General features: G+C 27.8%; 1 protein-coding gene across 2 annotated transcripts in view; it reads right to left on the bottom strand.

Annotated features, from left to right (window-relative positions):
• The window catches only part of LOC107457474 (IDLSRF-like peptide), a 123,053-nt gene extending 107,338 nt beyond the window's left edge, over positions 1-15,715 (bottom strand). Inside the window, exon 1 of one of the 2 annotated variants that reach the window (XM_021146508.4) lies at positions 15,434-15,715. In XM_021146508.4, the coding sequence (XP_021002167.1) occupies positions 15,434-15,563 (130 nt within the window). In that variant the 5' untranslated portion in view covers positions 15,564-15,715. The remainder of the gene's footprint in view (positions 1-15,433) is intronic. The other variant, XM_021146509.4, reaches the window with a different exon arrangement.
• Positions 15,716-16,067: the final 352 nt, after the last annotated feature.

The following is a 16,067-nucleotide window of genomic DNA, read 5'->3' as shown; positions in this document are numbered from 1 at the left end:
TTCACCAAATTCAAAGCAAAAATTAAATGTCTTTTTTATTAAGAAAACGTTTAACTTTTACTTATTAGTACGACATTTAGCCTAACCATTTATTGTCTAAGCATTTAGGCTTGAACAACGTAATTAAAATACGTTTATTGTCAAAGGAATAGTCCATATTTCTAATGAGTTTAACTACCTAAAAGAAATTTTTTCCAAAGTTTAATTTATTTGTCAATTCAGTTAAACATGTATTACTTTAATCAACTCAGGAAAAGGAATCAGCCTTCTGATTAGATTTTGTGTTTTCAATGGATTTTTAATTAAATTTTAGTCCACAATTTAAGTTAAAATACAAACCAAAAATAAAAGTGCTTTTCTGTTAAAAAAAAATTTTTTTAACTTAAATTACTTACCGTTGTGAAAATTTAAGAAAAACTAAGTTCATTTGATTGATCATAGTGTTTAATAGCTTTTTTCATACTGTAATTGATTTTAATATTATTTAAATCAACTTTGAGTAAATGTATGGATCCGAATTTTTAGTTTAAGTTTTCTGTGAAAGTTGGGAAATATATTTGAAGAATAATCTTCTGAATAATCCAATCTTCCGCAGAAGATTATTCTTCAAATATAGGAAATATATTTGAAGAATAATCTTCTGCGATCCTTCTACTTTGAATATTTTCCTTCTGCTTGAATACCAAAGTTTTCTGTTTAACTTCAATTACGTAAGTGAGAATTTGAATTGTTTCGGTCGTTAAACGCAAAGATTAAAAAGTGTTACTTTTAAAAATGCCATTTAATTGGAATTAAGCCAAATACAGTTATCATATAATGAAATGAAAAGTCATTGTGAAAAGTACCCTTTACACTTTGTAATCGAATTTTAAAAAAAATCTGAACAAATACACACGAGCTACTGAATTCGTGGTTTAATTTTTACAACTAATTAACTTATATGCTTAAACGAATAAGAAATTCATTTTGTTATGAAACTTTAATCAAGAAAGAAAATACTTAGCCTACAACATGCCAATTGAAATATGAAAGAAGACACAAAGCATTTACTAAGAGTATTTTAAAAAGCAAACTTTGGTTTAAATCATTTCACTAATCGGACGAGATAGAATAAAAATATTTATTCCACAGCAACAGGTCACGCATAAGATAAATTTTATCATTTTGTCTGAAAAGGCAGCTATTGGTTAATGATACGTGTTTCCCCATTATGGCGTGAAAAAAAATCATTTGTACAAAGTTGAAAAAAGTATAAATATTTAACTATATAAAAAAATTTTATGGTGTACTGAGGTCTAATTTATTAAACACGTATTGCATTATATTTACAAAACTTTTTGTAACATATTTATTTACAATATTTAAGAATCTCTCATAGCATTAAATCTCTTTGAAGCTCGTTCAGTAGTTCAAATAAGCTCTATGAACCACTCTTCACCTTTTTTTAAAAATAAATTCCGCATAGATGCTTGCGCTAAAAAATTTATACCAATACAAGAAAAAATATAATAGCGAAATTTAAAAGTATAAAAAGACCGCAGGGATAAACCTTTTGTGAAATAAACACAAAAAATAAATTGTTATATTTGAGGTGAGTTAACATACTGTAAGAATTCCCAGATCTTTCATTCTTTAAAAAAAAATTTCATTTTTATTTTCTCACAGTAGTTTTCATTTGTCACTGAATCTTAAAATATATTTTTCTTCTCTAGATCTTTTTATTTCTTATGTTTAAACTTATATTTTTTTGTACAATATTTTCTATTCCTTTATTTTTTGGTTTTCTTCACAAGAATTTTTTAGGTGTATGCATACCTTTTAAAAGAGGTTTTTACGTATTTATCTTTATAATTAGAAGAAGGAGTTATTTTAACTTACTTAAGAGAACATAATTTTAAAAACTTAATGCAGAAACTAAAAGATGTTAACTGAGAAAGTTTGTTAAACTTAAATGCAATAGCACATTGCGAATTTCGTGGCAAATTACAAAACTTTGACAGGATAGATAAGAAAAAAATATATAACATTAATTAATACCATAATAAAATAGTGTTATTTGAAGTGATCTGTTCAAATGATGTTGTTTGTACGGATCGTTCTGTTTAATAGGAAAAATAACAGTCTGTGCAAATTCAGTGTTCGTTTTATTAAAATTTATTCAAGACCACCCGAAAAGTAAAATTCCAATACATAATACTTGGCTGAAAAAATAGCTTCCAGTAGAAGCATCTATAAAAAAATTGTGTGAAATACACTGTAAAAAAACTGTTAAATTTACAAGAAAAAAAATCTGTTAGTTGGAGTACCAGTAAGAAACCATTTAATTTACAGAAAAATACTGTTATTTAGAAAAGGAAGTCTGTTTTTTAAACAAATAAACACTGTAATATAACTAAGTCAGTTGTGGGTCATTGCGAACTAAAAGCAGAATTCGCATGACTATTAAACGCCAGGGTTCGAACCCGATAACCTCATTGGGAGGCAAACGCTTTTATTACCGGCAACTCTAGTGTTTGCTTATTTTATGTTATTTTATAACCGTCGTTGAACAGCGGACCCAATTTTATGGGTGTACGTCTAATAATGTTCAACTCCATAGCCTTGTAATTTTTAACCCTACCCCGAAGACAAGGGAACTCCTGGATCGAGTATTGGGAGAAATTTGCCTTCGTGGAGAACTTTTTGATGGAGTTAACTCGCATTTGCGTTACATGGAGAGGAAGACCACGAGAACCTCCCACAGTTAGCCTGACGGCAAGAGAATTCTAACCCATGATCCGTCTACCACTGAGGATATTTCACGTCAGCACTGTGGTCGGTGCGAGCTGGATGCGGAATTCGTATCGACTGGGATTCGAATCCGGTTCGCCTCATTGGAAGGCGAACGCTCTATCCCCTGAGCCATTGCGGCTCTAGTGTTTGCTTATGAAGAAAGACCTTAAAATATCTTTATCTTAAAAATCTTCCTTATTGAAACAATATTCATGTGTAAAAACGCTTAAAACTATTGTCACCCACCCTTATAAGTCTCCGGCAATTTAACTTTACGAATATTATATTAGACAGATTATAATCATTTAGAATGTCAATTTGAGAATGAAGACAAATTGTAAATCTTATTTATACGATGTTCAGAACTATAAAATGGTTTGCGAAAAGTAAAAGGAAGCATAGAAAGTAATCGTAAAAGGATTTGAAAAAAGATTAAGTTATCTTACGGTAAGCAAAAGTGCATAGCACAAAATGAAATTTGAATTGACAGTTTTAATCCGTTAATGATTAGGAAGAAAATCAGGAAAAAAAACCCATCAAATCTGCGGAAAAAGTCTATAAAAAGCTGGAAATTGCGTGGGTTGCTTCCAAAAACAGAAAAAACTGTATTTATTTTTAAACGGTTTTTTCCGTAAATAATATGTTTTTTTTTCTGTAAAATTAACAATATTTTTTGCAGGGTATTTTAGTCTCATTGATTTAGCCACCTTTCTTAAATTTATTCATAAAACAAACATGTAACATTTATAATAAATGCTTGATAAGAAAACACCATAGTAAATGATTATTCCTTACGCAACGAACACAACCTCTTGTCATTTAATTAATAGTATCAAATGGCAATATGTCTACATCTAAACATGATCCAAAATTGCTTTTCTGGAGGATTTCTAGATAAGCCACAGCATTTCTGATGCACGTAGCAAAGGTTTCTAAATTTCTTGCCGTCAGTCAAACGGTATAAAGGATTTAAGCTTCGTAATCCATCTGTAAATATTAAGAAGCTCTTTGCTAACACTAACGCTGCAATGCTTTCAGACACAATCTCAGATAAGGCAAGATCGATCGATGATATATCTCTGGAATTCTAACTGGGGATGAGTAAAATTTCCATATTCTTCCGCCGCAAGGAAGACTTCGAAAAAGATTAAAGTGAGCATCTCTCAAAAATGCGCGCTTCGAAAAATTTGAGCAGAAAATGAGAGACAACGGGATAGAATGAATAGATACAGTAGCGTTTTTAAAAGATAGAAGAATAGTAAGGCTGTGTATTAGATTGTAAGATCGTGAGAAAAAATTAAATCAACGTATATTTTTATTACGCTATACATGCTTGAATAAATTTTGACTTTGCATGTATTTGTAAGCAAGTATAAAATGAGACTCATGAAATTTACTGAAATATTTCATAAAATTGATATGAAAGAATATGAGAATAAAACTAACGTATTTGTGGTGTTCTTCAATTTTATCAAGAATTTGCGAGGAGCAACTTTTATTGCAATTATTGGACTAGATAAGTTAATGAAAAAATTATAACTGTACATTTACAGCAAAAAAAAGTTTCTTTTTCAGTTTTCTTAAAAAATTGTTTTTGAGAAAATAGTTTTCAAAGTAAATGGAATGAATTTTCTGAAGAAAAAAAATTTCCAAAATTAAAATATAGCTTTTAAAAATGCGATAAATATAAACATAATATATATATACAGAATATGTATACATACCTCTTCACATAAATGTATTTATATAGATATTTAATGGCGTGCTATGATTAGAAGATACGAAATTCACAGGGCATTTTGTTCTAATGATGTTCTATGCACATGATGCTTTGCCCACGCGATACTTCTCCCACGCGAAGCTTTGTTTATGCGATTATTATCAGTCTAAACCTACTCTATCCAAATAGTATCTAATGATACTAGTGCAGATATATTATACGAATTTGGCATTCACATGTTTGTTTTAAAAAATAATAACACTGAGGAACAAATTGTTTAGGGGGCATTGTTTTTTGTTTTTTAACATTTTTGTATCATTGATTTCAAATCTGCAATTGGTTTTTCTCTTCAAGCTATAGTTGTTCTTTTTTTTAAATTGCATTTTTAGTCTATTTTTTGTCGAGCTGTCCGAATTTAAAAACGAAGGGGTGGCTTAAATGTTACGACAAACTTCTAGCGGAATTAGTGCACATCGTCAGGATTAAGATTGCATTAGAACCCGTGCTTGTAAATGTCGTCATACGCTGCTACGGTCGCTTCCTTATTAGGAACTACTTCTTTGTGTGCTTCGAAGCAAGTCATAATAGGGAAGCGCCTCTAGCAGCGTACGACACTATTTACGGGCATGCGTTCCTATGCAATTTTAGCACTGATCATCCTGATATCCTCCCTTAGACGTTTGTCGCAGCATTTGTGCCACCTCCTGGGATACATAACGTTTAAACTGGTACATTTCTACAGAAAATAGACTAAAAATGTCATTTAAAAAATCTGTAGCCTTGTGAAGGAAACTGAATTTAGATGAAGTATTTGTATAAATTCAATAAAACATTTGTTTCTTAGTATAATTTATCTGTTTAAGTTCTAGCTACATATTTAACTGTACTTTATCAGATATTTTAAGCTGAAATGAAAAATTGTAAGATGTGAACCCATCACCCTATATTTGAGAAGCCTATATGTAACTATATCCCTCTATGTCTATATGTAAATATATGTGTGTAATTTTATGTGATATAACCCTATATCTCATTACTATACATGAGAAGATGTTGTTAAATTTACATTTATTACTTTCAATGTATATATTTTTAAAAAACTCATAAAATCCTAATGAAATAAGCAGCCTCCGTAAGCATCTAAAAATATTTCCCTTTTGGTTCCTATATCATGAGAGTTAATCGCATCGGAATTAACATAGAGAGTTAATCGCATCGCATAATTTACTGAGGAATGGTACCTGGTCATTCCTCAGTAAATAGGTAGTTTAATAGTCAAGCAAACGTTATTACTTCTCGGCTCATTAATTGCATTTATCTTAAAAATAACAACAATAAAAAAATTTTATTTAACTTTAACTTTAAAATATGCAATCATTCATTTTAAAAGGTATAGTTCCTATAATAAATAGGAGTGAATTCTATATGTCCAATTAAAAGGATTCAAAAAAGCACAAATAGATAGTTATAAAAACTGAACTGGAATAAGGTTAATGTTAATAACGGTATTATACAGATATAATTAAACAGTTTAAAGAGAAATTCTGCATTAAATATTTGAAAGAAAGAAAATTATTATTGCATGTAATTCAAAACTATTCTTTACGATACTTGAAAACATTCTTTAAACTCAAATATTTGACTGAAATCAACGTTATTAAACTTCAAGGTATTTCTCATTCAAAATTTCATTCATTTCCTATTCGCAGACATGATTGCTTCTTTAATTGAGAAGTAAGAAGAAATGGAGTTAAGTGCGAAAACAACATTTTTACAAGAGAAAAAAAAACGATTGCGAGTCATTAAAATAACTGCTAACAGCTCAATCTTTGGAGAAAGTCCGAAACTAAATGACACCAAGCTATATACTTAACTCCTTTGCAAAGTCGTTAGTCTGCTATCAAGGACCTATTTCAATGCAAAAAAGATCGACTATTTTCACTTAGCTCCTTTTTTAAAGTCATTTCCTTAATTTTTAACAGATTTTAATACACTATTCACAGTATTAGTATTACAGCATTGTTTTCACTTAAACGGAAGAGTTTAAAGTGAGTTTATAATTGCTTTTGCTAAACTAAATAATGAAATATAATACTTGCAGCGTTTTTTTGTTTAGTATACCGTTATTACCGTAAGCAAGTTGTAATTTAAAAGAAAAGTCGTCACTATAAAAGAAGCAATATTAACACTGCAGAAGATGTTAAGTTAAGCTGTCGGATACAAATTAAAAGTGTTGGCGTTTTCAAATAACTCTAATAATTCCGAATCACTTGTTCGTGGAAGGGAAAAAACACGAAAGGATTTCAAGAAAAAATTTTAATAGTTATTTTTTAAGCTGTAATGGCTCAAAAGATAGGCGCTCGCTTTCCAATGAAGCGACCGGGTTAGAATCTTAGCGACGGCTGGTTGGTACGAATTCCGCACCCGGCTGGCACTGACCACAGTGCTGAGGAAAAATATCTTCAGGAGTAGACCGATCATGGGTTAGAGTTCCCTTGCCGTAAAGCTAATCGTGAGAAGTTTTCATGGTTTTCTTCTCCCTTTAACGCAAATGCGGGTTAGCTTCCTTTAAAAAGTCCTCCACGAAGGTAAATTTCCTTTAATAATGGATCCAAGAGGTTCCTTGTCTTCTGGATTGCGTTCAAAATTACAAGTCTATGGCTAAGTTAAACAGGTAATCGTAAACTCAAAAAAATTAGGTCGTCTGTTCAACGACGGTTATAAAATATTATAAAATAATCTGAAATAATATAGTTATTTTTTATTAAATTTATTAATGATAGAAAATCATTATGAGTTAAAAAGTATAATTCTTTGTTACATCACGTTAAACTTTGCAAAATTTAATCATCTTAGATCCAAAATTTTAAATTTGAAATAAATTAGTTGATTGGATTATTTGAAGAGAACTTTTAACTAAAATAAAAAGAAATTTAATTTTTTAAATTTTTAAACCTTTATTTTAAAATAATTTGTGTTTAAAACTACCTAATTTAAGACGATGATTACCAAATAAACTTCGTCATTATGAAAGTAAATAATAAAACTTAAAGCAAATTTTATTAAATTATATCTTTCGCGTCTTTGATTGCTCAAAATCGTTATTTTTCCTACCACTTAATAACTTCAACTGTTGAAGTATGGTAAAACACGCAAAAAATTAAAAATACTAAATAAATAACAAAAGAAAATAAATAAATATATAACATTAACATATATATATTTACACTTAGGTTACCCTCTGTATTTTGAGAACAAGGAAGTCTAATACGTTTAAAAAATATGCCTATTCAGAGAAAGTACGTTTTTATGTCGGACTATTTAAAATTTTAATTACAGTTTCATTTATTAATTAGCATATTCAAAGTGCACTGCCTGCTAATTTGATATTTTTCGGTAATTGTTATTTTAAATAAAGATCAATATTATCAATATAAAGATAATTTTATTTTATGGTTTTTCAATATGTAGTGCGTACTATATTTTTAACATAATCATTTTAACAAAGTAACATAGAATTGATATTGAGAAATAAATCTTTAAATTATAGTCGTTTACTTTATATCAAACAAAAGAGTTAAAAAATCTATATTTTTCAGTTTATTTTTTATTCAAATCAGACAACTGTAAACAACCAGTTAAGAAGGGATGTTATAATAACTTATTCTCTGTTAAAATAACTAATCATTCATTACTTCATTCTTATCATGAGTTTATAAATGGATTCTCTCTTTCCAAATTGCTTCTTGAGTTTTTGTTAATTCAAGAAAATTATAGATAATAGCGAGAGTAGAGATTAGTTACTGGAACTATAGATTTAACTACAAGAACTATTCTAGATTTTCCGTTTCTTCGTATACTTTTGAAAAACCCCATTTTAAAAAAAAATTATGAAACTTTGATAAAGAAACATAACTGGTTACTGAATTACTGGAATTATCCATTTTTAATACAGTATATTTTTTGCACTTAGAAAAATAAGTTTGCGAAATCTTTCTTGCGATTCAAATATTGCTCTACATTACCCAAAGTTCGTGTTAGAAGTCATACCTTAGCAGGTTCTGTAATTAAAAATGAATACTACACTGAGAAAAAAATTATGATCAAAACTATCGAAATAAAGTAAAATTTACCCAATTTCTGACTCTATGGGTACCAAAAAAGCTCATAAATTTTTACGGAAGCACTTTGACACTGTCTTTGGTAAAATTAGCAATAAAATATGGTTTTATACTCTATGAAATAATTTGATATAAATGTGGTAAAATGCAATTATTTTATCGTGATACCTTAGAATATGGCCTAAAAACCATTTATTGTATTCATTGTATTTTTTGCTGAATGTATAGTAATAAGAACTATAATTTTGAAAGGCAGATTTTCCAAACCATATGAACAGAAAAATTACCAAAATGAATGTTTTAAATAACGTATATTTTGGTTTTATCAGTCATAGTCATGTTTTTATACCAAAAATGTCATTACCATTACGGTACATTAAATCTACCAAAAACATGTTCTACGTATATTAAAAAGTGATCTTAGCCTTCTCATTTAAACTAAATTTAAACTTATAATATAAACGTTAAAGTTGATATGATTTGACGCTGCATGAAAATCTTATATTACAGAAGTGTATCTCGGCCATCAGTTGAATATTAAAAATTGGTAACTCAAACCAATTCAAAAACTTAAAGTGCCTACTTAACATCAGTTCTTCAAACAAAATGGTTTACAAATTTTTCTGATTTCATTTGGGAGTAACTAATCGACCATAATTATGCCATTCATATCATTTTAAAACAGTTGCTTGATGGATTGTTTCTAAAACTACAAGAAAATATTTTCAAAACTAAACGCAATATTGTAACAGTTTTGTTTTGTTTTTTAATTATCAGGGAAAATAATAAAGTTTTAAGTTCTAATCTCAAAATGAATGAATAGTAATAAAATAAGATGAAATTTAATTGACATAAACATTTTTTAAACAGTCACCTTATGTAATAAACCATAATTAAAGAAAGAATTTTTAGATATTAGTTCAAAAGGTGATACAAATTAATGAACTCTGACTCTACTAAAGATTGCGAATAATGCTAATTACGAATAATGCTTTGATTTATCCTCATACATTTTGTATCAACTTCTCCTACTCACCACTGGTTGCACAATATTTCTGGGGTAAAAAAAATAAAAAAAAACCCTGAAATTTTTCATCACTATCTTTTGAAATAATTTAATAATTTTGACAGATAAAATCTGTTGGGTTTTATTTCAGAAAGAGAAAATGCAATTTCCTTCATTCTAAAAAACCAGTCTGTTTGTATATATATTGCTTCACCATTTTGTGGGGAGTATTTTCTGCAATTTTAATATTGTTTTCCTCCTCAGGGGAGATAAAAGTTGTGCCTCTTAAGAATAAAGCTTCAAAAACATTTTACCTTTATCTATTTTTCAATCTTGCTTAAGAGCTTTTTTTTTTACTTACTATAAAATCTTGACTTTTTTGCACTTAAATTTCAACGTATTCTCATTCATTGTGGTTTATAAGTCTGTCTGATTATAAATAGCAAATTCCTCAAACTGTAATTTTTTAGTTTTAAACAAATTAAAGGTTTATATTCTTTACAAATGTAATGCAAATTCTTAATAACAAACTTAATCAAAAGGGAAAACAAATCAAGTAAAAATAAGTCAATATTTTCATTTGGAGGGCTTGTACTGATAAGTCACATTTTATTCCAAAGGGAACATTTTTATATCTAACTGTTACATGGTATAGTTTCTAGATAGGTTCTTTACAAGTTGCCATAACTTATATCATATAACAGCACCATACACAGAAACATCTTACTGCCTACTTGAAAATTGTAGTATTTTTCACTAAGAGAGTTATCTCTTGATAAATTGGAAATGCGACTTAACATTATATTGGCCAATTTCTTCATACATGAATAGGAAGAAAATATTTACTAAGCAAAAGACAATTTCTCTTTATTTGGAACATAGAATAGTGTATATAGAATTTAAAAATGGCTAACGGACATTTCAGTTTACCAGCTGAATGAAATATTTGTAGGGAAAAAGGTTTTTTCTTGATTAGATATAGAATGTAGACATTAATTTGATTAGATGTTGATTTTCTTGAATATGATATAGAATCCAGAAGAACATGTAAACAAACACTATTTGTGAGACATTTTACAATAAGATAGCATATTTGTTCTAATTAAGTGATCAAATACCATTTTATGGCAAAAAGACAAACCGCAAAATTTGCAATATAATCCTTTTCGGTTGCATGTATCTCCCAAGAACTTCGTCAGACATCTTTTTAAATTCTTTTTCATTAATTTTCAGAAAATATTAATATTTAATCTGCTATAATTTTAATATTTTTAGGTTTTTTTATATTTAAAACGGTGTAAGGAGATTAAACTGCAGCACTTTTTTCTTAATTTCATTTAAGTGATAAGCATTTTAAAATACATTCTTTAAAATGGTTAAAATTCTATTGTAATATTGGATAAAATGAAAATTTTAAATGATTTAAACAATGATGAAAATGTTATCATTTTAATATGTGGTAGGATGTAAATGATTTAATACTTTTCATATTTTCTCTATAACATTTTGATATAATTTTTTATGACAAAGCAATTCTAAAAGACAAAGTAAAATATTAGATTAGTTTTGAAACGTTACATTGCTTTTAATTGGGGTACAAGCAATTTATGACAGATGAATGTGGCGAGATTAATCATGTAATGGAGAAAACAATTTCATCATTTTCAGAATTATTTTATGAAATGCCAGTTCTTGAATTTTAATGGGAAAAAGAAGAAGCAAACTCAACATTTAACTTTTGTCAAATCAAAATAAGCAAAAATATTATACTTTATAACTTTATCAAGACTTCCATCCAAGTTTATGTCACTATGCAAAAACTTATATAAACTTATTACGAGGTTATTGTAGATCAAAATGTAGATGACCACGCCTATGTTAAAGCTACATTTGTTCCCTTAATGAATCAAAACAAAACATGAGAAGCATATTCATTTTTGTGAGAAAATGTATTTATCTAATTAAGTTTGGTCTACCTTTCCCATTAGCTGTACCCGTCTATTTAAACTAATCTGTCTTAGACAAATATTATAATATATAAATAGATTTCAGCAATTACTGACTTCAGTTTCCTTCATAAGTACATATTCGTCTTGTATACTTCTTTTTCAAGAAAAAGAATTCGTCTCTTTCAAGTCTTTTTATTTTCAAAACGGAGAAAAAAATTCTGGTGAAATTTCCATACTGTAAAGTACTAGCTCTTTTACGGTAAAAAAAATTATTCTGGTCAATAAAACCAAAATATACGGTATTTCAACCATTGATTTGATCATTTTTCTTTTCATATAGAAACGGTTTACGCGAAATCTTAGTTTTTAAAATTATAGTTCTTATTACCACACATTTAGTTAAAACAAAATACAAAATAGAAAAGTAAATTTAATAGAATAAATGGTTTGCCATGCTCTAAGGTATTATAATAGTTTTTTCAGCTTTCCCAAATTTTATCACGTAATATAAAACTATATTTTATAGTTAATTTCAGCAAAATTATTACCAAAAATTACCAAGATGTTTGACGTTTCCGCCGAAAAAGTAATAAATAATATCAGACCTGGCTTTTAACCGGAGATTTTTCCCAAATATTTAAATTAATAGCAGAATTTCTGTTTTAACATTTCATTTAAAAAGATTTTAACCGCAGTAATATTTAAGGAATTAAAAGATATATAAAAATGCTGAAAAATCAGGAAGTATTAGCTTTAAGTAATGGCGAAATGCTGTTTTTTTATGTGAGGCTTTAAATAATATGGAGAGCTTGAACTTCAGTGTTGGCAGTTCTGTAATACACTGTAAAACTTTTGTTGCATAGTTGCCACCTTTTTTTGGTGCTGTGGAAAATTAAAATTTCTTACCGTGCAAGTAGTAATATTTTTTATTTACTTCTTCACAGTTATAGTTTTATTTATTAATTTATTCATTTTTGTTTGCTTGTTTACAATTTTTTTGGTTTGCTTGTTTGCACATATTTTCATGCGAATTAGAATCAACTTAAGATTTCACTGCAAAAAAGCTTTGTTTAAAAAAATAACAATATTTCTAATAATATATTTGCACTAATTCTTTCAAAAAAATTGTAATTTTGTCAATTTTACATAAATTTTTGCACTATAACTACAGTTCTGTACTTAAAAATGCATTTAGTTTCCCTCAACATCAAAAAAGGAGGCAACTATTATCAAAGTCTTTTACTGTGTAAAATAATAGTCTGAGATAACAAAAAAAATAGCATAAAAAATTTCGAAATATTTTGAAAAGATTTCTATATTTTTTAAATTAAAAATCTACGATTCGTTGAAATTGCTTCCTTTATCTTTTTATTAGCCACTTTAGTCTTTTTTTATTTTTTTAATTTTTTTGTAACAAAAGATTAATAGAAAGTTTGAAAGATTTTATACAGTTTTCAAAATAAGACCAGTTAAAGAACATTTAGTGGAGGTATTGCAAAAAAAACTTAAAATAAATTAAGAGTTCAACTAGTTTATTTTAGCATGACTTGGATTCTCCGAAACCTAAGAACAGTTGTGTATAGTACCAAAATATGTCTTTTAATACATTATCTACAAATTTAGTTTAAGAAGAAAATTCAAGTAGAGGAGATACTTAAACTAGATATTTTTAAACAGCTAGGAAACACTTCAAAAAAGGAAAAAAAATAGGAAAAGAAGCAGTAAATAAAAGAAAAGAAAAAAAAAGAAAAATTGATTTGAAGTGCGGAACCAAAAATGCTTTTAGTTAAAACTGATTCATAAAAATTGGAAAAATTGCTAGAACTCAAGCTGCAAGTTGTTTAACTCCTAAATCATAAAACTGCAAAATTATAATAAAAATAGTGAATTATGTTTACTCTTTTGTTATAGATACTTCAAGTATCAGTTTTTTTTTCTACTAAAAGTAGTTTTACCCTACATAAAACTTACATATTAAGATTATTTATCTTTTCTTCTCTTGCTTGTAGAATACATATTTTTATACATAACTGATTTTTCTTCTCTTTTTTTTTTAGCCTCATATTAAGGGAAACGCATCACTAATTTTGTTTAACTTTTTACCCTGTTAATGCAACGCTATCAGAGTGAGAAAATTTATGGTTCTTCCTTTAATGTGCCGAAAAGTTGAGAATTGATTTCGATGGGAGTTTTTTTCAAACGATTTGAATAGTTTTGCTAAATTGATATTTTTTTAAACAAAGCATAAAATTTTTGTTTCAAAATAAGGCATTTAAAAAAATTTTTTAACAGAAATGCAAAGAAAACATACTTTATAACGTTTTTGTTAGCTTTATCAAATACCAAATATCAATACAAAATCTATTGTAATCTCTAAGTTAAAAATCTGTTATTTCTGAATCGAATTAGCATTAACTTTAGAAACTTGGAGAGAGTATTTTTTATATAAGGTAAATAGCTATATTTATTTAGATAGCTTTTTTTAGGATTTGCGGAAGACATTTTACCAATTTGTCTTATAAGTCTGCCTCATTTCGAAACTTATTTTAAAATTAACATTTTAGACACGTTTTCCATTTACAAGATCGGAAACTAAAATTTCATTTAATTATTTTCTTATAGATGAATTCTTTTTCGTGTTTATTTTTGAACAACTGTATTTCATTTTTTTTTTAATTTCAGAATATATATAAGGTTGCAATTGAAATTAAAATTATTTAAAGCTTTCCAAAAATTATGTTGACTTTCTACTATTTTGGAGAATCTAAACAACATATTAAGCATTGGATGGAAAAGTACAGAACACTTTGTTCAAACTTGGAGATTTCAAATGAAAAAAATATTCATTTTATTTATTGCAATAGCTCTTATTACTTTACATAAATTAATGCTAAAGTAGACGTAGAATTATAGTTATTAATTATAGAGCATAATGAAGAAAAGTGTTAACAAAATTATTATTTCCTTTCATACCCTAATTATAATAAGAAGGTTTGTGGTATATTTTAAGCCAAACTTATCTTGAAATAATAATTAAGCAAATTAGTTTAATTTTAAATAGTAAACGTTAAATAAATTGTAAAAATGAGTAAGTTTTATTTATTTTTAATACTACTTTTAATTTATCCCTTTTTTTTAATTTCAATTTTCAAAAAAAATTAAGCAACAGTTAACTTTGCATATATTTTAAGTAACAAGCATTTTCAGTTAAAAGTTTAAACATTAACTAACATTTTCATTTAAAAGGTTAAACAAATTGTTAAAGATAAAATTTGATGTTTCAAAAGCAGATATTTCTAACGCAAAGGGGTACTACAAAAAAACTGACATTGAATGATAGTTTTTATAATTCCATAATAAAATTATTTTCTGTTCATTCGTACAGTTTTGAGCCATGGTTGCTAGTAAAATTAAATTTTATTTTAATTCTGAACAAAGCTCAATAACCAACTTTTTTTAATGGGATCAAAACCTAATATATCAAATTTTACTTAATATGTATCTACATAATATATCAAATAAAAACTTCTACCATTGCGCCTTTTCAGTTTCAAGTTGTTTGACAAAGACCGTTTTTAATTGCACAGAAAAGAAAACTATTTTTTTTCACATAAAAAACTACTTAATTTAGTTTTTTAACTTTATTGAAATATTTTAAAAAATTATTTTAAAAGTCCTTTCAACAGTTATAGCAGAATATAATTCTTATCTGCTTAACTATAGCTAAAATATACTTCATGAACTTCTTAATGCAAAAAGAAAAAGAAATTGCTTTTATTCCATCATTTTTTGAGGCCCTCCAAAAACTATAATATTATTGATAAATGTAACTTTTAGAGATAATTAATAAAAGAAAAAAGCCTACCTTCTCGTTTGACATTAGCCAAGTTGTGGTGAAAAACTCTCGAAAAATCGATGAGATATGCTGCTTGTACCAATAAAGCGAAGCTGAAAACCATCAACATTTGCAGGCTGGCTGTTTGTCGAGCTAACATGTTGCTTTAATAAAAACGATTAATTTTTATACCTGTGGGATCGCTAGCACGGGAGGGAGCGTTTTTTGGTGTTCGCTAAGTCACCGAATGAGAGATCCGGAGTTGAGAGCCGGGGCTTTTTAAGGGCGGCCGGGCCTACGCATGTTGAGTGAGAGGCGTGCGAGCATGCGTGTACAGGTGTGCAGGGGCAGACCAATAGCGGCCTTCTCACCTACAAATTTTTATTTCAATGGATGAACGCTGACGTTTTATAGATTCTAATATTTAATTCCGCCGATTTGAGTGATTTGAGAATAGAAAAATTTTGAGAATTTTTGATGTGGAGCAGATAACACTTGTCGATTTTATTATTGAAATTTTGCCATCAATGACAATGAGTCTCTTTGAAAAACTGTACAACTGTTGAACGCACTTTTAGAACAAGTTTTAATCTCATTTTAAAACTGAGATTTTAAGGAAGAAATATCATGAAAATATGAAGTTAAATGTAACTAGTAGAGTTGT

This window comes from Parasteatoda tepidariorum, chromosome 11 (assembly GCF_982258835.1).
Source record: "Parasteatoda tepidariorum strain Cologne lab strain chromosome 11, Ptep-v5.0, whole genome shotgun sequence".
Classification (NCBI taxonomy): domain Eukaryota; kingdom Metazoa; phylum Arthropoda; class Arachnida; order Araneae; family Theridiidae; genus Parasteatoda; species Parasteatoda tepidariorum.
The sequence above is the reverse complement of the archived record's forward strand: the minus strand, read 5'-3'. Positions and strand labels throughout refer to the sequence as shown.